Source organism: Cryptotermes secundus, unplaced genomic scaffold (genome assembly GCF_002891405.2).
Source record: "Cryptotermes secundus unplaced genomic scaffold, Csec_1.0 scaffold304, whole genome shotgun sequence".
NCBI classification, from domain to species: domain Eukaryota; kingdom Metazoa; phylum Arthropoda; class Insecta; order Blattodea; family Kalotermitidae; genus Cryptotermes; species Cryptotermes secundus.
In genome coordinates this window covers 2,953,547-2,977,634 of record NW_019721521.1, presented here as the reverse complement: position 1 = coordinate 2,977,634, position 24,088 = coordinate 2,953,547, and the positions used below count along the sequence as shown (strand labels likewise).

Below are 24,088 nucleotides of genomic sequence, written 5' to 3'. Positions count from 1 at the left end.
GGGGAACTTTGCCCTCAAAACTGTCATCGAAGCTCAGGCTGTGTGGGCCGTGGCACCATCCTGTTGGAACCAGACATTTCCTAGATGCATTTCTTCAAGAGCTGGTTTGAAAAAGTTTTAAATCATGTCCACATACAACTGTGAATTGACAGTAACTGCATGATTGTCTTCTTAAAAAAATAAGGGCCAATAACTCCAACTCTCGACAACGCACACAATACTGTCACCTTATCACTGTGAAGTGGCCTCTCATGGAGCTCTTTGGGATTGTTACCACTCCAATAGCGCATGTTCTGCTTGTTGACATATCCGGATAGGTGAAAATGTGCCTCATCACTAAAGAAAACAAGTACGTCGGGGTAACGTTTCCAATAACATTTCGCATGCTGTTATTCGGTTCAGGAAATCATGTGGTGACAATTCTTGCACAACAACCATCTTATAGGGATGGAAATGAAGATGTTCGTGAAGAATTCGGCACATTAAACGATTGTATATGTCTAGGGTGACCGTATGTTTGCGAGCGGAGCATCTTGGAGATCTCAGATTCGACTGTCGAACTGCCTCCACATTTTCTGGCGTCGTAACGGTCCGTTGTCATCATGATGATTTTTTCACCACACTCCCGGTTGTCCTAAATTTCTCTACCCACAAAACAATTGATTTCCGGTCGGGAGCCGGACCTCTGAGCTTAATTCCAAAGTGAGTTCGGAACGCACGCTGCACCGCCACGTAGGAATGGTTGTTTGAAAAATAGACTTCAACAGCAAACGCACGCTGCTCACTTGTCCACCTCATGTTTCCTACTGAAGGGTATTAGACAGAAACTTCCATGACTGCTGCATTCGTCAAGCCTATCCCCACTTTTCTGCAACCTCACCTCCCCTCACAGTGCGTCTTCGCAAAAAGGAAGTTTCTGCGCCCCACCCTGTAGTCTACCGCCATTCATTCTTAAAGCTTGTTCACATTATCTTATTATGTTATTTATCAGTGTATTTTCCAATATATTTATCTTACATTTTCTCTGATTTTTAATATCCTGTTCTCATTCCATTGGTTTTTCCTTTTATGTGTATTAAATATCTCATCTCTGCTGCTGATTAAATACTAATATCTGTCTTTGGCCATGTCCTTTTTCTACTCCATATGTCACAATTGGCATGTAGTGATTTTTTAAATAAACACATTTTTTCCTGTATTTCAAATTTTCCATTTCCAAAGCATATTCCTAACTAATTGGTAACACTTTCCTGCATTTGTGTGCATTCATGTAATTTCCTGTTGTACTTCTCTATTACTGTTTTACTTTGCTAGCTGTTTAATACTCTCCACTTTCTTTATTTCAAGGTATTGCACTTTATCCTTCTCACATCTATCCTCCAACTTATTTTCGTTACCATATTCTTATCCAAATTGACTTTACACACTGTAACAGCTCCATGTAATTTGGCTTCAGAAATCTTCCACCAAGCAAGTTGGCTCAAGCAGTAATATTTCTGACTTATATTCAGGAGGCACCTGGTTTGAATCTCAGCCAGAATACTACTCATCTTGACAACGGTTTTCATGATTTTCCTCATTCCCTCCATGAAATTGCCAGAATAGTAATTATACCACAACCCTTTCCATGCACATCCTTTCCAATTCATTATTTACTTATCACCCTATCATACAATGATATATAGTCTGGAATACTGGTTGTGTCATTAAATAAAGACAACTAAAAAAAATCATTCATCCCCATGTATCAGAGTCATCTTTGTGAACCATAGTTTCTGGTATTCCACTAGCTTGTTCTTCTGTTATTCTTTTTAATATTTTATTTATTGCAGCACTGAACAACATAACAGACATATCATATTATATACATGGTGTGGCAATTAAGTTCCAGGACTGGTACCACAGAATTCATATTATGTGGTGATGAAATGAACTACTGCAATGTAAGAGTAGTTCTGCCTCTTACCAACAATTGACAGGGATCAGCAAAGTCAATCACTGACAGTTCATGTGTAGCAGCTGTGTGAAGTTTTTTGTGTTTTTAACTGTGATCACTTTTTAGCGATATTTCAAAATGGACCAAACTAATTGTTTGCATTGGTTTTATTTAATAACTGCTACATATTTCAGTCCATAGTTTGGATTATCCTCAGGCAGTTAAGCGGCCTCCATAGTCTAGGGGTAACGTTCCCACCTCATGACTCAAGGTACGCGGGTTCAAACCCGGCAGAGGTCATGGAATTTTTAAGGGCAGAAAAATTCAGGGAACAAGTCCTCCGGGAGGGAATTTAAGTTGTGTGTCCCGTGTCGTAGATTTACGGGACGTAAAAGAACCTCATGTCTTTAGGAGACCTCTGAGGTAAATTATAGGCCTTTTCCCGCCCAAGTAGTCTCCAATGCCTCTGGTGGATGGGGGAAGCATCAAGGTACCGGGGGCCGACCTCGTTGGGTCTACAGGGGCTGATGGCACGCACCGTTACGGGTAGGGTATGGTGACAGTAGAAATTAAGAGGGGGACGCACAATGGACCAATAACTGGTCTAAGTGCATGGGGAAACCTACCCCCTCCCATAATACATACATACATCCTCAGGCAGTTTCATTAATCCATCTCATTACTGAAGTATTCTAATATGGATACATATTGGTGTTAATCATTATAATACATGTAATTATTACTAAAATTGTAAAAAAGTTATTAGAACGTAAAATTCTGTGTTCTTTTTTGTGAATTATAGGTGGTGTTTATTTTCCAAGGTCCACTGTTATGTTTTTTTGGTACTATCCGTGTATAATATCATTAATAGTTTTTATAAGTATTTATTCTTGTCTTCTTGAATGTGACGTCATGATTAAGTCTTTTTCACTTTAGAATGTATTGTGTACTTCTTGTCATGTGGACATTTTATTTTGTGTTATTCCTGTTCCTGGTTTCAATGTGGACAATGAGAAGAAAAAGAAACATATAAAAACTAAAAAATTAAGCCCAGTCCAAATAAATCCCCCCCCCCCCCTGACCCATTATTTCTTTGTTTTGAATTCATTTCTATTACTGAATTCAGTTTCTCCAACAAACTCCAAACAGTTTATATGACAGTCGTTACATGAATGGTTATCCCCATGTAAGAGCAAAAAGTCTACTGGAACTAAGTTCTGATGCTGACTAAAAGTTGGATCCAATATAACACCGTGTTAAATACTGCAAAATTTTTGGCAGATTTGAATGAACATGACACAGTCCTCTTCAGTGACCTTAATTCAGGTAATCCTGAAGTACAATGGGGGGAGGAAAGTGGAGCCACATCATTCTTCTACAAAACATACTTGGTTCTGACTAGGAAGCTTCATAGGTTGAATCCTGGAATAATCTATCTTGATTTAGGTTTTTCATAGTTTCGTTTCTACATATGTTGGGGTATTTACTATGCTTTTTCTCTTCATTCTGTTCCAAAATATGAATTGTTTTAACAGAGTATGAGAGGAGAGAGGACTATCCTGATTACAACACACTTCATGGAGGAAGCTGATGTTCTCGGAGACAGGATTGCTATCATGTATAATGGCCGAGTCCAATGCTATGGCACTTCTTTATTCCTCAAAAAACTATATGGTAAGTTAAAAACTGTAAACCTCTTTGAATTTATTATGTATAAATTAAATAATTACATCTTAAACATGCTAGAAGAAGTGCAGTAATAGAAAATGAGCTGCAAAGAATTAAATTGATATGTAAAAAATACATAGGGAATCGAGTAGCTCACAGATGAGGCTTCGGGCTGGATGACCTGGGTTTCATTGCTGGCTAAGCAAGATTATTCTCTTCTCCACAGTGTCCAGTCTGACTCTGGGGCCCATTCGGCCTCCTATCAAGTGGGAACTGGGGGTAATTTCCCAGGGGGGTAAAGTGGCCAGGTTGTGAAACTGACCACTGGCCTCCATCTAGTGGCAAGGTCAAGAATGTTGAAGTTATACCATCCCTCCCCCCATATGTCTTCATGGCATAGTGCTTAATTAATTAAACACATAGCTTTACCTTTACCTGTAACAAATATTTGTTACATTATGAACAGCTGACACACAATTTATGATGTTCACACAGATCATCTGTACCATAAACAGATATTGCAAACACGTGCTGTAAATTCCTTCAAAGCACTTTGTAAAGGAGCTCTGAATATGTTTTTTTCTTCTTATTTCAAAATTACAGCCTCTGACTGCTGAAATAACTTCTCAGCATAAAAACTTAGGAACTGCTGTGGTGTGTATCTACCAGTAGCAGAAGCTTGCATTGTTACTCAGGAAACATCAAAAAAGAGTGATTAGTATATAACAGTTGTTAAAAGGATGGTGGCAATGTGTGGATGCGAAGGATGAAAAGAACAGAACATAAAGTGTATCACAGATCCCTTTGATAAGATATTTTCCTGGATTTGTCAGGAAATGCTTTTAGACAGAATAAAAAATAAAAACCCCAATTAGGATAATAAGTACCAATTAAAATTTAAGCCAGGCATTTCCCGAATGCAAAGCTAATGCTGTACAATTGAGTCACCCTGCTTGGTTCTTTAAATTATTGATACTAATGTCCAAAGAGTTAGCAGAAGTAATGTCTTAATTTCATTACTTCTTTTTTTTTTCTTAATGATTCCAACTTCTCAAAAGACAGCAAACAATGTATTATCATAAGCAGCAACTGACGCTGCAAAACAAATTAAAAATTATCAGAAAAAGAAACTGAATAGAACATATTCTTGATGACTTCTCTTACGCATCCATGATGAGATTCATTTATGATCAACTGGTAAATAATTTCTTACCTAGTCATGAAAATTTTGTTGTGATCAACCAGCTTCACCCAAAAACATGTCCTTTTATTATATATGAAAGGGAAGAAGAAAACTATTCTCTTTTAAATATATAATCTTAAATTAGAAATAGAAAACAGTAATAATCAAATAGCCTACATAAATGAGACAGGTTATAGCAGTTAACAAAGTAAGGCTCCTACAGGCACACAAATCTTGTGAATACAAATGTATTTTATCCATACAGTGAACTTTTTCAGATGGTTGGTTTGTTCGTTGCTTATTTAATGGTACTGAATCAAGTACATGTTTTATTTAATAAGAAATTATTTGGGGGCATATGCATTGAATGGGATAGGATGGGGGGAAAAATTATAATCTGTAGGTGTTTTAAGGTAACAGCCCTGGGTTCTGCTTCATTCAGGACATTTAGTACTGGGTCAAAATTTGAATCAGATATATCCTGTATACAGGCATGGTACATTATAATATGTGAAAGCCATGACAGTGGCATGTAAATGCAGTGATAAATTTTTTGGACATTATCTTTCTTTTTATAGATGACATTTCTGAGACTGAACTCTTGTCTCCATCGTTAGGCGAAAATAAACTTACTCGATTGGATTCAACTGATAGAGATAGTCCCAGTCTCCAAATACCAGAAGTAACATAAAATACAATATATTGTGACATGACACCTGGAAGCCAGAGGTGTGCAATCAGAGAAGCACAACAGAGATGACTGTTGCTATACAACAGCTAGGTAAACATTTCCACAGCAACAAATACACTGGTATAAATCAAAGCTTTGCCCGGTGATTGTGACATGTTTTGTGGCAACAGACAGTAACAGAAGACGAGGACAATTAACTCTCCAGCTGGGTGTTCTGTATTCTGTCTGTATGAAATTAGCTCAGTCAGAGATTCAGACAGCCAAATAGAGAAGACTGGAGATTAGAGATGAATTCAAGATCCAGACAAAAGTGAGAAATTCGTTATCAAGAAGGAGTTCAATATGTGAACTGTAATGATCAAGTGTAATTTTAATAAGAGATGTCCATTAAATCCAATCATCAAATCTATAACCCACAATTATTTATCACGCTAACCCCTTATATGTAACAGTATAATAAACCAAATAAGATAGAACCATTTACAGGAGTTACAATAAAAAAAGATATTCAACTACATACATGAGACCTTTGGAAGTATGCTTTAAGGAGTACAGATATAATCTTATGCAAAGTGTCCTGGAAAAATCAAAATTCCACCAGATATGGTGGAAAGGATGTTACAAATTGAACCAAACAACACCTACAGCAAGTACAATGAATCATCTGATATGTCTCTGACAGCTCATCCACTCATTCAAACAAGCTCGGATATCTCTCCCATCTGGACTCCCATGATTAAAAATGAAGTTGGCAAGTTATAGATCCATCTGGTTTAAGAATATATGGAAATGTCCCAACTCTGTGCTTCATGCAATGAGTTTACATTGCTATGATGCTGGTGTTTTTATTATCAGTATTTGTTTATGTGTTGTAGGATTCTTATTTGTATGTATGAAATTTTACCTATTCGAATTCTAATTCTCTGCACTTGTTACATTAATTTCTCTTTCACTGTTATCTTATCAAAGTTCCTCAATGGGCATGGATAATATGCAGGAAAATTGATTTATGTATGTTATTATATCTTTTTTAATTTGATTGATTGGTTTCAGCTTCAATTTTAAGTTAAACTATAGGTTTATTTACCCAGGATCAAGTATTATGTATGGCCATAAATGGAGTGCCTCATGTATGTGGGTGAATATGCGTCTTTATCTTAGCTCTCAAAGGTGGTTTGTATATCATACCGTCTGTTACTTTTGGTGCCCAGTGATAGGAATTAGCTCTGACAATTGGGACTAACAGAGCAGGTTTCTTTATCTATCTTGGAGTCGAGACAGAGTCCAGTCTCAGAAATGCCATAAAGGACAATGGATAATGTCCAAAAGAATTATTATTGTTACGTACGTTATATTACATCAACATGATGTTCATTCTGAGATGAAAAGAGACCCATTTTCTAATTAAGAGTAATTGTTATTGGAATATGAGCACTGATGTTGCAAACTGTTAAGAATTAGTTTTATTGAAAAATATGGATGCAGATGTCTAATGTCTGACTGGTGTGTTCAAATTAATGATGTGAATTATAATACCAAAAAATGGTTTTCTTTCTATAGAGGAGAGAATTACAGGCTATTTAGCCCACATACAAGAGATGAAGATGCCGTTGGAGGCTAGGAGTGTTGCATATCATATGCACAGATAGGATCAGGAAATGTAGAATGTTCGGGAAAAGTTTTACATAACAGCACTGTCTTACAATTTGAATATGTTGAATGTTTTAGGAACAGGCTACCAGTTAAACCTGCTAAAAGAAAATGATTGTAATGTGGCCAGGATAACGAGCACAATCCAGGAAATTATTCCACATTCAAAGATTAAGACTGAGATGGGTACAGTGCTATGCTACATGCTGCCCTCTGAACAAACTAAACTGTTCCCTGATCTGTTTGAAATTTTGGAAAGAGATAAGCAAAGGCTAGGAATATCCAGCATTGGAGTTTCCATAACCACACTTGAGGAAGTGTTCTTGAAGTGAGTTGATGTTACTTTAATTTAGTCATAAATTTCCATAGCCATAATGTATGTGAAACATTTTCAAAGAAATTTTGTGTGAAATTATTCCACATTCAAAGATTAAGACTGAGATGGGTACAGTGCTATGCTACATGCTGCCCTCTGAACAAACTAAACTGTTCCCTGATCTGTTTGAAATTTTGGAAAGAGATAAGCAAAGGCTAGGAATATCCAGCATTGGAGTTTCCATAACCACACTTGAGGAAGTGTTCTTGAAGTGAGTTGATGTTACTTTAATTTAGTCGTAAATTTCCATAGCCATAATGTATGTGAAACAGTTATCAAAGAAATTTTATGTGTTTGAGCAGCAGACTAGTCCACTGGAAGAAGGTTACTGATATGTATTTGAGAGTGCTTGTTCCTGTAGTGAATCATGTCTCTAGATAATTCCACAGATTTACACTATGTAGTGGTACCTCAAAGTTCTTTCTTGTTTTTACTCTTAAAAGTGTGTTATAATCACAGCCACCTTCAGCCAATGATGTGTGCTTATTTCTGGCCAAGAAATTCCAAAATTTATGGTATAACCTATTAAGATCCAGTTTATCAATCAGCTTAAAGTGGAAATTTGCACTTTCTAGAATTTAACAAGCAGTATGGAGATGTTTAGCATTCACTTGCTTTAGAGCACTGTTGTGAAGAATATCAGATCCAAATTACTAAGGTAAAATAAAACTTACAGATTTTTTCATTACTTAACACATGTCAAAATGATATTAAATAATGCTTCAGAATCCAAGTTCAGACCACTAATAAATACAAATCCAAGTGACAACATAAATTGAAAGAAAATTCCATAAATTTAGGAAACAATTTAAATTCCAAATAATTCTGTCTTCTGGGATGTGGCGCCATGTAGATATTGTTTTAACCGATATTTCAGAGGAATGTATCGCCTCCATCTTCAGGGTATATAAATCTGCAAGCAAGGATCCAGCATGAGCAGGTGGCTGCAGCCATATGGTTCCTTCCTTGCGGATTTCTTATATCCTTAAGGTGGAGGCAATACGCTCCTCCAAAAAGTCGGTTAACACAATATGTACACAGCGCCACATCCCAGAAGATGGCATTCTTCATAGTCACTGCTGTCAAAACCTCAAATCTTACAATTTAAATTCCAGTAAACAAAGTGCATAATTTGCTGGTGGATAGTGCTACAACTTTCCTCAGTGAATATTAGATGCTCTGTATTATTCTATAAAAATTTAACTTTGCTCTGGAGTGAATACATGAACTTCAACTAAGCTCACTTGTGTCTGTCAGAATCATGTCACTGATTGTAGTCAAATGAATCCTCTCAAATTTATTAGTATTAATACTCTACCACAATGGAGCTGGTTGCAGTGTTGCTTCCTAAGAGAAAAGAATACTGAGAGTGGCAAGTGTCTCATTTGCAGATCTTGAAAGTTTGGTAAGTTTGATCTGAAAGTTCAATTTTTAGACAACTTAAAAAGATCAGATTGCATCTTCTATAAAATTGATAGTTATTGTTACTAACAACGAAGAGTCAATCCTGCACATTACATTATAAATTTAGTTATGGATGTACATTAAAATTTTTCTAATGAAGTTTCTGTTGTTTCATTTTTCAGAGTGGGAGAGGTGGCTGCAGATGAGCATGACAAAGACACAAACTTGAAACCAAGTAACAATGGATACATGACACTAAACCACAATTTTGAAGGTATGAATGACTTTATATCTTCTGGTATTAATTTTAAAAGTTTGTGTACTAAGATTTTCCAGTAATAAAATAAAATGTTTTGTGAGAGCAGAAACTGTTTAGGATGTAGGAAGAATTAGAACAGATCTCTCTACTAACCATATCAGCATTCAATACCAGTGCATAAGTATCTTTCAAGAGACATGAATGTCTTCCATAAGAAAGAACAGAAAGGAAAGGGTCTATTTCAGGACCCATTCAACAAGGGAATAATATAAATATGCAAGCACAGAAAGAATATCAAGAGGAACTTGCATAGGTTACATGCACAGTGTTTCTGAAAGGGCCAAATCCCCTGACTCTTAGCTAAGACCTTTGCTGTTGCCTGCTGAGAGAAAGGAGTCATGACTCTCAGTTACTATACCATCCACTATAATCATGGGCATGCATTTCTTAAAGTAAATATATTCTATAGAATTCATCATCACAGTAGGTACTCAAAATGTCTCCCTTCTGCTCTTAAGTAAACTTCAAACCTCTCAAAAAATTGTTTGATGCTGTTCACTGACCTCAAGAGATGTCTTGTTTTATGGATGTTTTGCATAAGTTTATCTAGTGTTTGAAGAGTATTTGAATACGCTTTGTTTTTTAGGTTTCCCCACAGACAAAAATCACAGGGATTTAAGTCTGGAGCCCTTGTGGCTTATCAGTCCATCTTCAAAAACTTTGTTTAAAACATTAATGGAAAAATAAGCAGTGTATGCTGTAGCGCAGTCTTGCCTAAAATAAGTGTCTTTCTCCTCCTTTTTCTTCTTCTGTAATTCCCTCAAAATAGTTCCAAAAAATGTCACTGACACATGGCTCTGACTTAGTAGTCTGTTAAAAAAATATGGATCGTACTATCCCTGCAGCAGTCATGGACATACAGTTCTTAGACATTAGTATAGGTTCAAACATAGGCATTTTAGTTGCACTCTTTAATAGATTTTATGTATGAACTGCATAGATCTTGTCATATTAAACATAACAATTGAAATTTTTTTTACACGTACATGTGTTCCAATCCCATCTCTCCAGGACAACTGTAACATTATTAAACCTCAAACAGTTTAAGTGTCAGCTGTCCTTGGTGAGGTTTTTCATAATTTATTTGAGGTGAATGCTGAGATACTTCCACATCCCTTACTTATCGTCATTCATATTTTATTTTACACTGCATAATCATAGTTTTGCAGTAGCATAAAATAGATGAGTAAGCAAGAACAAATGATCCTTTAAATCTCAAAGAATGTGAATTGATGCACCTTCCTTTTTATTTATCTTTATTAAAAAAAAAGTCCCCAGACCATTCAAGACTTACATTATTGTATAATAAGTGGTAAGTTTGAGCCTTTTATTATTCTAGTCACTAAAGAGATTTTAATCATTCCACATTACATTGATTGTGGTGTTCCAAAATATGATATGACATATTTAATGTTTGTTTCAGCTGTAACATTTAATAAGACAGTGGGGACAAGTCTGATGCTTCAACAAATAGCAGCTTTGTTTAGGAAGCGAATCCTTTACATGTACAGGGAGTGGAAGACATTCTTAATGTGGGTCAGTAATACTCTAGTACAACTGCAGTGTGTATTTTAAACAATAATGTTCTTTAAAATTAATTATGAAGAGTGCATAACTAGTATTTCTTCGTCAGAATGTTACAGACTAAAATGGCCCTTGAACAGTTTCCAAAAATGAATGATCTGCTATGTAGATATGGATAATATGAGGCTCTCAATAAGTTTCAGAAATCATATTAAGCAGTAGTTGCCCCCTACCAGCGTTCTTTTTGGGGGGGGGGGGGCTCTACAGCCCCTTTTGGTCCTGGCCTCTGATTTTTCACTTTCATCATCATTTTATAGATGGTAGGACTCCTTGGACGAGTGATCAGCTCATCGCAAGGCCTCTGCCTAAACACAGGACAACACAAACACAGAATAAACACACACACATACCAAACATCCATGCCCTTTGTGGGATTCGAACCCATGATGCCAGCTTCCCGAATGAGCGAAGACAGTACATGCGTCATACTGCTCGGCTACTGTGACCGGCTACCAGCCATTATAGAGGAGAAAAATGCTGAGAGGGATATGAAAGAACTGAGGTTGAAATTGCTATTGCAAAGTTGAAAATGTATAAACCGTCAGGTAGTAATCAAATTCTGGCAGAACTGATTCAAGCAGGAGGTGGAATATTACGTTCTAAGATCCATAAGCTAGTTAATTCTATTTGGAATAAGGAAGAATTGCCTGATCAATGGAAGGAGTCTATTATTGTACCAATTTACAAGAAGGGTGCTAAAACTGACAGTAGTAATTATCGGGGGATATCACTGCTATCAACTTCATACAACATTTTATCCAGTATTCTTCCCTCAAGGTTAAGTCCAAGTGTAGATGAAATTATTGGAGATCATCAGTGTGGGTTTCAACGTAACAGATCAACTACTGATCAGATCTTTTGCATTCATCAGATACTGGAGAAAAAATGGGAGTACAATGAGACAGGATATCAGCTATTCATAGATTTCATGAAAGACTATGATGCAGTTAGGAGGAAGTATTGTACAATATTCTCATAGAGTTTGGGATATCCCTGAGACTAGTTAGGCTGATTACAATATGTTTAAACGAATTGCATAGAAAAAGCCATATAGGTAAACATTTATCTTATAATTTCCCTATCCAGAATGGTCTGAAACGAGGTGCTTTATTGCCACTGCTTTTCACCTTTGCTTTAGAATATGCCATTAGGAAGGTCCAGGAAAACCAGGTGGGACTGAAATTAAATCAGACCATCAGCTGTTGGTTTATGCTGATGATATAAATCTACTGGGTGGTAATATAGACACCATAAGGAAAAGCACATAAACTTTAATTGACATTGGTAAGGAGGTTGGTCTGGAAGTAAGCGCAAAGTAACTAAGTATACGTTGCTGTCTCATCACCAGAATGCAGTGCAAATCATGATATGAAGATAGTTGATAGGTGTTTCAAAAATGTGGCACAGTTCAGATATTTGCAAATGACTGTAACAAATCAAAACCTGATTCAAGAGGAAATTACGAGGAGATTGAATTTGAGTAATGCTTGCTACCATTCAGTCCAGAACCTTTTGTCTTCTTGTCTGCTGTCTAAAAACATAAAAATTAAAATATAAAATAATTTTGCCTGTGGTTCTGTATGGGTGTGAAACTTGAGCTCTGACATTAAGAGTAGAACATAGACTGAGGGTTTTTGAGAACAGGGTGTTGAGGAGAATATTTGGATCGAAGAGAGATGAAGTGACAGGAGGTTGGAGAAAACTGCATAATGAGGAGTGTCATAACTTGTACTCTTCTCCAAGTATAATTAGAATGATCAAGTCAAGGAGGATGAGATGGGCAGGGCATGTAGCATGAATGGTGGAGAAGAGGAATGCATATAGGATATTGGTGGGAAAGCCAGAAAAAACAGACTGCTGGGAAGATCAAGATGTAGATGGGCGGACAATATTCAAATGGATTTTAGAGAGATAGGATGGGGTGGCATGGGCTGGATCAATCTGGCTCAGGATAGGGATCAGTGGAGGGCTCTTGTGAACACTCTAATGAACCTTCAGGTTCCATAAAATGCTGGGAAATTCTTGAGTAGCTGCTCAATTGGCGGCTTCTGAAGAAAGGCTCAGCTTCATGAGTAAGTGGGTGATAAGATGTAACTATATTATCAATAACCTAAGTTAACAGTGCGATCTTGAGCCACAAACATTTCCACTTTACTCTCTTGTTTCTCTCTGTTTTCACAATCTTTACTCTTGAATTAATTTCCACACTATTGCTTTTGTTTCCCTTGACTTTGTCATGCTGCTTCATTCTCATACTTTCAACTCTTTTTATCCTACTTTCCTTTTTTGAAAAATGAAAGGAGGCTTATGAGATCGCCTTACTCTCTGTGTGTTTATGTATGTTGTTTTTCTGTTTATATAATTTTGGGGCAGATCAAAAAGAAAACATCATCTCCAGCAGTCGCACACATCGTTTTTTGTGTGGCCCGTCTCATATCAAAGGAAAGAAAATAGGCAGTTCATTGCTCCCAGAACTTCTTGTTTCCACTTCAGTATCTAGAGATGCTGGTGGTATCCACTCTTTTTTTCATTCATACAACATTACCATATCATTCTAATTTAATATTCCTAATCAAAATTTTGTGATGACGAATGAAAGATCTGAAATTACACAGTTTCAGGTTATCACAGCAACAGACTGTCGGGTATTAACACATTGCATGAACATAAAGTACATACTAGGCCTCAAATGAGCAAATAGTTATTTGTTTCAATGTTCCATGTCTATTCTCTGAGTACTGATAACATTCTGATGTGGACCTGTGAAGTGTACTTACTATTATCATGGAAATAATTTAAGAAGATCTGGAAGATTTCTATCCTTCTCAAAACATGCCCACAGAAGATACTCATATATACCAGTTCAGTGAAATTGTGTTCAGAATTATAATCTGAAACAACTGTATAACCCAAGTGGAAACTTAATAGGTGTGTGCAGGTAATATGATGGCAATATACCTACGTGGCTAGCGGCCTCCGTAGTCTAGAGGTAACGTTCCTACCTCATGACTCGTGGTACGCGGGTTCAAATACCCGGCAGAGGTCGTCGAATTTTTAAGGGCGGAAAAATTCAGGGAACAAGTCCTCCGGGAGGGACTTTAAGCCGTGTGTCCCGTGTCATAACTTTACGGCACATAAAAGAACCTCATATTCCAAAGGAGATCACTGAGCCAAATTCCAGGACGTTTCCTGCCCAACTGTAGTCTCTAAGGCCTCTGATAGATGGGGGAAGCATTATAGACACCGCTAAGCAAGTGGCCGAACTCGTTTGCTCGGCGGGACTGATGGTACGCACCATTTATCGGTAGGGTATAGAGACTGGTAAAATATCATAGAGGGAAGCACAATGGACCAATACTGGTCTAAGTGCATGGGGAAACCCACCCTCTCCAATAACTAACTAACTACCTACATGGCTGGTTGTATTTACATCTCCATGAATAGCATAAGAGATATCTTAGTAAACTCTGTCCATATATATCCCATGTTAATTTTTAGCATATTCAGCAGCAAATAAATAAAATAATTTATGGTGTACATATATGCCTGCTACCATTATTCACTTTGATAATAGATTCTACAAGGAAATAAAAAAAGTAAGTAAAGGTATCCATGTAACAGGCCATGGAGCCCATAGGGTAGTGAGATGTTGAGGTTCCAACATTTTCTAGACAGTCGGCTCATAGATGGCAGTAAGGTTGTCAGCCTTACACACCAGCCGCCCTTTACCCCCAAGAATATTCCTGGCACTCATTTCTGTTAGAGGCTGAGTCAACCCCAAGGTCATAGTGCAGTTGGAAGGATTAGGTAAATTTTAGAAATCCACCTCATCGGGATTCGATCCTGTGACCTTCCGCCTTGTAGCATAGTGCCTCAACCAACTACACTACCATTAGATTTTACTTGAAACTGTACTGGAAAATGAGTGTTTGCAGAAGGCCTATGTGTGGAATAGGGTCTGTATTTATTTTAATTTGTCTCTAGACCAGTGCTGTCCAACTTTCTTATGTACTCAGGCACAATTCACTGATGCCTATGGAGGTGCGGGTGCCACCACACACTACTACTACTACTACTACTACTAATAATAATAATAATAATAATAATAATAAAACAATAACATTTTTCGAATATATTTAACATTACTCAGGCGTTCAAAAATGTCTCTTGTCTTACAATTTGAATTAATATTAAAAATCGGCTCAATTATATGTGGTTACGGAGGGCGCCACGTTGGACAGGGCTGCTCTAGACTATTAAGAACTTCTTCACTTACATGGTGCACACCATTAATTCCTAAGCATAAAACTGCTTTATTAATGTAATGTGTAGAACCAATTACAGGTGTACTCTTGCTTGGCATTTCCTTAATTATGAGTGCAGTACCCGTAGTATGTTTTTGAGTAGCAAAAATGTTATATCTTAAACATGCATGAAACACATTACCCTTTATTTTATTTAACTTCTAAACTTCCCCATTCTTCTAAATAATTCTATTCTACGTTGTATATGTATTTCTTCTAGTTAGCAATAACTTTCTCTGCAGGCGGAGTCAGGATACCTCAGTCAGTATAGCATCGGGCTGTGGGCTGGACAGCCAGCTTTTCATTTTTGGTAGGGGCAAAATTTTTTCTCCACAGCATCCAGGCCAGCTCTGCAGCCCACCCAGGCTTCTATCCAAGGGGTACCAAGGGGTTCTTTCCCTAGAGGTAAAGCAGCTGGGGCATGAAGCTGACCACTCATATCCATCCCATACAAGGTGCTATATTGGAAAGTTCCCGGACTAGGTCAAGAAAGAAATACTACCTTAACTTACTCAATTTTTGCTGCCATCTCCTTCAAAATATTCTCGTTGGGAATGTATACAGCGATCCCATCATTTTTTCCACTCTTCAAAAGCACCATGGAAGTCATTTTCCTTAATGCCGTTGAGTACCACTTGTGATTCCCTTTGGATGTCAGACACCATTTCAAAATGTCCCTTCAGTTTCATTTTCAATTTGGGAAAAGAAGCAAAATCACAGGGGGGCTAAGTCCGGCGAGTAGGGAGGTTGGGAAACGATAACCGTGTTGTTGTTAGTCACAAAATTTATGGTTTTCAGGGACATGTGGGCTGGCATGTTGTTGTGATGGAGCCAGTTGTTGCAACAAAGTTCTAATGTTTTTCACCACACATTTTCTTTCAGATGTCTCAAAATATCACAGTAAAAGTCAAAGTTGACCGAAATGTTAGGAGAAACAAATTCACAGTGAATAACCCACTTAATTTTGAAGAAATCAATGAGCGTGCTCTTTGTTGAACTCAAGACCTGCCACACCTATTATTATTTTTGGTCCTCATTAGCCTTCTCTCTTAGCTCAAGACATGGTTACACACTGCTGCTTTTAATCATTTGTCAAGAGTTTGGGGGACAAACTTCTTGCCAATGCAGTGCATGTTCAAATTTTCTGTTCGATCACCTGGCAAACTCCATAATTGATCCCAGTGGTGTCTGCGAGCTCATGGATTGTTCAGCGACAGTCTTCATGGATTTCTTGAATTTTTTTCAACATTTTCTGTTGTTCTCCTGGTTCTTGGTCGCCTTGAACATTCATCATCTTCAACTGACACTCAACCGGACTTGAAACGTAAATGCCATTCAGAAACCACTGTCCAGCTTGAAGAATATCTTCCAAAAACCCCACAAAGCATTTCAAGGGTTTCAGTAGCAGATTTACCTAGTTTCAGGTAAAACTTGATGCAGACACACTGCTCGATTTTGCCATCCATCACAGACAAAATGAAACACAATGTCGAAAAAGCACTCATGTAAAAACAATGTGTGTTCACAGCATGGTGTCAAGTGGCAGACTGATGCAATAGATTTGCGGAAGTGTGATCTTGGCCTCCCCTCTCATCATCTTTCACAGGGATCTTTCCAATAGCTTAATTAATGAAGCACAGGGTCAAATTTATCCCCCCACAGTGAGCCTGTATCAGATGGATTCAGTATTAATATTTTCACTTTGCTGTTGATTTCAATTTGTATTAGTTTATAGGTATTGTTTATTTTTAGTTTCTTGTTCCACTCTTCCTTAGTCACTCTCTTCTGGTTATTCCAGTCATTGTGTTATATTTGTTCACATGAGATTTGTGGATTTTCTGTGCCTCTTAAATTATATTTTCTTCTGATTTCTTGCAGGCTTGTGTTGCCATTGTATTGGCTATTCTCACAGTGGCTCTTGTGAGCAATGGCAGTTCTGAGAGTACAGGAGAACCTGCCCTCACCTTGTCCTTAAAAAGTTATGGCCAAACTGAAGTTCTGTACTCATCAAGTGTTGAATCAGCAGACTGGAATATTGATAATTCATATAGAGATACTGTTCAATCTCTGAATTCCTATGTTAAAAATCCTGGAAAGCCTATCAACCATGCCCTTTTGGAGGCTGGAGAGAACAACATCAATGATTACCATACAAAGTTTATTGTTGCAGCAGAATTCAATGCATCAGATTCACCAAATGTGGCACTGTTGAATTCCATGTATTCATCCACTGCTTTCCACGCTGCACCAATCTCTCTGAATCTTCTCACCAATGCTGTTCTCAAAAGTAAAAACCCAACCAAATTAATTACAGTTACTAATCATCCTCTGAAGGCAAAACAGGTAAAGTCGTAGATGAAATTCACTGTATCTTTGACATTTATATAATGTTAGAAACTAAGAGGTAAAACAAATGAACACTAATGATAAACACAGGTTTTATAAGTGAGCCTGGAAGACTTAATATTACTAAAGTGTACAATTTGAAGATCGTAATTCACAAGATCTGCTCCTCCTAATTTCTTTTAAAAAAATATGTAATTTTTGGCAACAAGCATATATTGCCTACCAAGAAGCATGATGAAATTGCAGTGTAATGTAGACATAATGTAGATGTCAGGAAGAAATTATACCTAATACCTAAAAATATCGCTGAATTTCAGGAATGTCTTCGCATTATTATTACTAAAGTTCAACAGTTACAAAATAACACAAACTTTATTTGGGATTATTGGCTTTTTGAGCCAATTGGTATTCTAAAGAACTCTAGGTTTTACAGTCTGGATCTGTTTCTGTCCTCAGGTGAGGGGATGGGTGTTGCCTAATCTACTGGGTCTGTTAGAAAGCACTAACCTCAGTTGCTGAGGTTAGCTCTTTCTAGCAGACCCGACAGAGTCTCCAGCCCCCCTCCTGTCATCACTGGTATATCATTCTAAAATTTGATGACAAAGGTATTGTGGGGATTTGTCATTACTCCAATGACAACCCACTTCTTCGGAAAGTTTGTAGGTCCTGAAAAGGACCGTTGGCTGCTGGGATGTTTGGCCGGTGAAGTAGCGCTACGTATGCCGGTAGAAAAGACATCTGCTTGCGGAGCGCAGTCGCAGGAGTGGAGAGGCAGTAGCTACACCAGTTGCCCAGTGAGTCGGGTATGACCGCCGGCGAGTCGAGGCAGCCGAGTTGCCCAGTGAATCGGGTGTGCCGTCGGAGAGTTGAGGCAGCCGTGCCTGGCACAGCGAAGTGCCGATGCCTCTCAAGACCGAGTGCTCTGTACGAAGTGTGATAGCAGACTGGCTGGTGTGGTCACTGCTGCTGACTGAATGCATGTGGATGTGGAGCGCGGTCGCTGGAGTGGAGAGGCGATAGCTACGCCAGTTGCCCAGTGAGTCGGACATGACCGCCGGAGAGCTGAGGCAGCCCAGTGAGTCGGGCATGCCGTCAGAGAGTTGAGGCAACCATTCCTGGCACAGCGCAGAGCCGAAGACTCCGAAGACCGAGCGCTGAGGACGAAGTGTGCTGGCTGATGTTGACTGAGTGAAGGCTGAATGAAGACTGTTCGTAGACTGCTGCTGCTGGGTTGGAGCTGCTCCTTTTTATACAAAGCGTGATGGAGGAGCGAAATTTGCAGAGCGCTGATTGGCTAGCGCGCGTAATGATGTGGATGTGGGCTAGCAGCAAGTGTTGTACAAATGCGAATGTTGGAAGCAATTTGATTATAAAGGACAAGAACCGAAGAAGTGATCAGATTCAGGATCAGAGGCGGTTGGATGAAATTTGATTGTTCGATATTGACTGTGGTGCTTAGGTGGTGCATGGGAAGAGAATTGATTGATTGAAATCTGTGGTTCTCGAGATTAGATTGGTTAATGTATTTCAGTCTTGCAAACGGATGTTTGGACGTGATTGATTGATTCACGGGAGAGGAGCAATTTACATTTGGAGGTTCATCAACTGATTGTCTGTTTGACTATTGGTGGTCCTTGTTACAGTCCTTGTTAGTAAAATTCTTAGTTTTTGCGTGAGGCTTGTGTTTCATGCCGTGCCGTGCCAGACATGGCGGGCGCCTCAGTGCCTGGCTACCATGCATTCTGGGCAGAAAGAAGAGCCTCACTACAGGCAGAATACGTAAGTCAGAAAACCCCATTAAGGCTGTAATCCGTCACCTCCCTCACAGTACCCCAGCAGAGGATATTTCTAATGGGTTGGTGACCTGGGATTTGATGTGGTTAGCGTCAAACCACCCGAGGGTCGCCTTCAGAAGAAAGGATAACCAGAAAACTTCCCATCTTCCTTATCACCCTACCCGGGACGGCAAAATCACAAGAAATCTTCAAACTACAAAGCCTTTGCCACATTTCCATCCGGGTTGAGGTATATAGAGCACAGAGTGGCCTTACACAGTGTCACAATTGCCAACAATTTGGCCACGTCTGGGCCAATTGTAAGCAACCTCCCCGTTGCATTTGGTGCGCGGGTGGCCACCTGCACAAAGAGTGCCCTGAGAAACAGAACGCTGCCTCCACTCCAGCGTGCTGTAACTGAATTGAAGGATGGAGAGAAACTGCATCCCGCCAACTACCATGGCTGCAGACATGCGAAGGAGGAACTGCAGAAGAAGAAATTGCAGAGAGCACCCAAAACCACAATGGGAAGGGTGTTCTCATCAAATATCGTTACCCCTGGAGTCTCCTTCGCGGCGGGGCTCCGAGGCAACACATCACAGGAGCAGCGGTCTCAGACTCGCCAAACACCAGTGGCAGTTCCACCAGGAGCCACAAAACCGAGCGTCCCGGTCCCTGTACAGGAACAACACACAGGTCAGTCAGTTCAGGCTCCTCATGTAAACAGTCAATCTCTCGACAATATGTTGAGAGTAGTGACTGTAGTACAGCAAATTATGACAGAGGTCAGTGGTGCAGTGTCCGAGGAGGGCAAAATAATGACCATAACTAAAATTGTTCTAAGCCTCCTGAAACAAAATGGCCACTAGAGTTCATAGGCCATTCAAAGTCATAGCATTTAATACGAACGGCATTGGGAGGCAGCGTTATGAGCTCAGTTAACAGCTGCAAGACCTACACATAGATGTGGCCCTGTTTTCAGAGACACATCTGAAACTTCATGAGAGGTTCTTTATTCCAAATTACCACTTTTATAGAGTCGACCGCCACTCGGGCAGAAAAGGAGGAACTGCTGTTGCAGTAAGTAGAGGCATTCCCCATAACCATGTAGACCTACCACCCCTTGTTTCAGTAGAAGTGACAGGGTTCTGCATACCAATTGGAAATGGTGAAGTACTGCTTGCAGCTGTTTATAAATCTCCAGGCAGAGCCTGGAGTGATGCTGACATCACTGAGCTCCTAAGCTTTAGACATAAGTCTCTTTTGGCAGGTGATTTGAATGCTAAGCACCCATTTTGGAATAGCAGAGTTTCAAACCCCTCAGGCTTGAAACCAATGAATTTATTTGATATGAGTCAATTGGGTCACCAAATCGATCAGGTGAATGACCCGAAAAAAGGCACTTGAACGGTGGGAAACAAAACTAAATAACGCCGAAGTCACACCTCAGGGTATATGGCCCATTGCGAAATCTCTTCTTAAAAGAGACGGACCAAGGGCGCCAACTTCTATTCATGGTTCTTCTGGCCTTAAATTTCACCCTTCTGATAAAGCCAACACAATTGCCGACTGTTTGGAAATTCAGTTCTCGCCACATGATCTGTGCGATGATAACGATGAACGGCAGGTGGAGGCTAGAGTTCAAGCTCTGCTGGAAACTGTAGACATACCCACCCAAAAGATCAGACCATGTGACGTACAGAAATTAATAAAATCTCTTAAATTAAAAAAGGCCTGTGGAATTGACGGCATCCCAAATGAATGCCTCAGGCACCTTCCAAGGCGACCATTGGTTCATCTAACCCATTTATTCAATCACTCCCTCCAGCTTTCTCATTTTCCAACAACTTGGAAGGAAGCAAAAGTAATAACTTTACCTAAACCGGGTAAAGACCCGAAATTTCCTCAAAATTTACGTCCGATCAGCCTCCTGTCCACGACAGGAAAACTATTCGAAAAAGTAATTTTGAAATTCCTCCGTAAACATATTGAAGACAGAGGCCTGCTCAACGCAAGCCAGTTTGGTTTTCGTGCATGTCACAGCACGACATTGCAATGTATGAGGCTGGCGGACCACGTGACCCTTAATTTCAACAATAAAATTTCTACGGCCTTTGATGCCATGTGGCACTCAGGATTGATGTATAAGTTATTGAAATTGGAATTCTCGAACAGTTTGACCAAACTTATCGGGTCCTTTCTTTCTAAACGTAAATTCAGTGTCTCGGTCGAAGGCGAATTGTCAATGCCAAGGAAAATGCAAGAAGGGGTGCCACAAGGTTCGGTCCTCTCCCCTACTCTTTTAAACTTGTATATTACTGATGCNCATTTGTAAATAGTGCAAAATATCTAGGTGTAATCTTCGATAAGAGAGTTTCATGGAGATTGCACATAGAAATGATCGAAGCCAAGGCCTTCAGAACATTCATTAGAGTATATTCCTTATTCAAAAGTGAGCGATTGAGCGCTAACATTAAACTGACCCTCCACAAAGCTCTTATTAGATCCGTAATGACTTATGTTAGTCCCGCCTGGGAGTTTGCGGCAGACACCCATCTAGTGAAATTGCGGCGCCTGCAAAACAAGGTTCTCCGCACCATTGGCAATTTTCTGAGGCGCACACCGGTCCACAATTTGCACATGGCATTCAAAATCCCGTTCGTATATGACTTTATAACAAAATTATGCAGGCAACAATCAGAAGTCGTACAAAATCATGAGAATGAGAATGTTCGCAACATCGGACAAGGCGAAGCCCACCGCAGAAAGTAAAAGAGGCTTAAACATGGGGGCGGTCAGGCATACGACCATTCAAGTGACTAGACTGCCGTGGTAGCGAATAATACTGGAAATAAGGCGTAATCTGCTGTACTGAGCCTGGACTGACAGAGGCCTTTTACACATATATATTGTACATAAAAATAAAAAATAGTGTGTATTGTAAATTTATGTAAATACAGACACTGGACATATTAATACAGACTGACTGACAAATGACAGACCCGACCCCTCATCAGAGAGGGCTCCCCACATAGACAAGACTGTAACTTTCATTCAAAAGAAATATCTGGTCATGAGCCCCAGCTGGGGCTTGACACCAAGACAGACAGACTGACTGACCGTCAGTTGCAACATGACTTTGACTTTGACAATTTGATTGGTTAGCACACGTGATGGTGAAAAGTGAGTTGAATAGTGAGCATTGTAGAAATAGCGTGATATGTGGGATGCTCCCACAGTATGTTACTCTTGTTATTTGTTGTTGTTGTTGTTGTTGTTGTTGTAGTAGTAGTAGTAGTTGTCATCGTTGTCATGTGGATGATCATACTCCAGTGTTTTATTTTTACTTTCATTTTTTTATTATTATTATCCCCTGGCTGTTAAATTCAGCACATTAATAAATAAGTAAATAAATAAATAAAGAATTGAATTAGATTGCTGCTGCTGTTGTCATCTTCACTGTCATCGTTTTTATCATCATGGCGGTGGCAGTGGCTCTTCATCAATGTCTGATTGATAATATGAAGCTGCAGTAAATCCATGGTCCTCTCTGGGAACATGGCTGATTTTCCCCACTGCTTTTAGCTTTATCTTGGTTTCCTGGAAAGTAATTCTATAATTTATTTTATTATATTGGTTGACTTCTTTGTCCATCTATGATCATATGGTAGATTATTTTATTACTTATTTCCCAGTGAAAATTATGTCAGCTCTTTTTATATCTCTGTCTTTTCTTGCTGCTTCTGTGACTACTTATATAGATTGGCTTTGCCTAGTGGTCTGAATAGTACAAGCTTCTCTTTTGCTTCAGGATGGAGACAGAATCACTCTCTGAATTGTAGTGATGTTTGGACTTATGTATGTTATATCACACAGTGTATTAAGTTTCAAATAATGTATCATACTAATAACAGTCACTTTCACATGTATGTATGTATGTATAAATGAATGTGAATGTGAATGTATGATACCTAACTGAAAATAGTTCAAATTGAAGTTTCAACATCTGTCTTCCAGGAACAGGAATCAAATGTATTGGTGTATACAGGACCAGACTACAGCATTATGTCATTGTGGATGGTTCTGATGCCTTACAGCCTACTCTTCCTCACAGGGAGCTTTATTAGATTCCCCTCATTAGAGAGAGTGTCCAAAGCTAAGCAGCTGCAGCTGATGACTGGGGCCTCACCCCTTGCATACTGGTTCACATGTTTCATATGTGATTTCCTTTACTACATAATTGTAGCAAGCATCATGGTGTTGGGAATCCTTGTTGCTGATCCACTTGATGTCTTTAATGGGTCTGAAGAACTGGGTATGTATGTATGTATGTATGTACGAAGGGGGACCCAAAAATAACCGGAACCGACCTGTTGTGCGCGCATGCTTTGTAGTTACGAGTTGTGCTGCTAGGTGGTGTTAGCTGGGGGTCTCCCGCGACTGTTAGTGAGCTGGCGTCAGTCTGAGTTAAGTGGTTTGTCTGTGGTGCTCTGTTGTGTGCGTTCCTGTTTCAACCCTTTGGCGATTAGTGAGATGGCCGACCAGAAGGAACAAAGAGTGTGCGTGAAATTTTGCTACCCGTAGCACCAAGACTCATCGCCAGTCACAATTCTTTTAAGAAATTCTGGATCGTTCTGCACTTCACTCTTCAAGTCGCGGCAAACATTCACGCGGTTTTCTCTTTGGTCATCTCCGAGCAAGCGAGGAACAAATTTTGCAGACATCCGTCTCTTGTGCAAACCTTCGGTTAAAATTCGCTGGACCATGCTCCATGAGATGTTCGTTTCCTCAGAAAGTTGGTCAATGGTCTTTCGACGATCTTCATCAATTGCACGTTTGATTTTGGCAATGT

General features: G+C 39.2%; 1 protein-coding gene across 1 annotated transcript in view; it reads left to right on the top strand.

Annotated features, from left to right (window-relative positions):
- LOC111875445 (phospholipid-transporting ATPase ABCA1) overlaps nucleotides 1-24,088 on the top strand; it is a 70,849-nt gene that overhangs the window by 30,451 nt on the left and 16,310 nt on the right. The window contains exons 12-18 of the mRNA XM_033755826.1: nucleotides 3,472-3,610; nucleotides 7,207-7,290; nucleotides 7,550-7,715; nucleotides 9,091-9,182; nucleotides 10,651-10,763; nucleotides 16,994-17,458; nucleotides 23,254-23,551. Of these exons, the coding sequence (XP_033611717.1) occupies nucleotides 3,472-3,610; nucleotides 7,207-7,290; nucleotides 7,550-7,715; nucleotides 9,091-9,182; nucleotides 10,651-10,763; nucleotides 16,994-17,458; nucleotides 23,254-23,551 (1,357 nt within the window). The remainder of the gene's footprint in view (nucleotides 1-3,471; nucleotides 3,611-7,206; nucleotides 7,291-7,549; nucleotides 7,716-9,090; nucleotides 9,183-10,650; nucleotides 10,764-16,993; nucleotides 17,459-23,253; nucleotides 23,552-24,088) is intronic.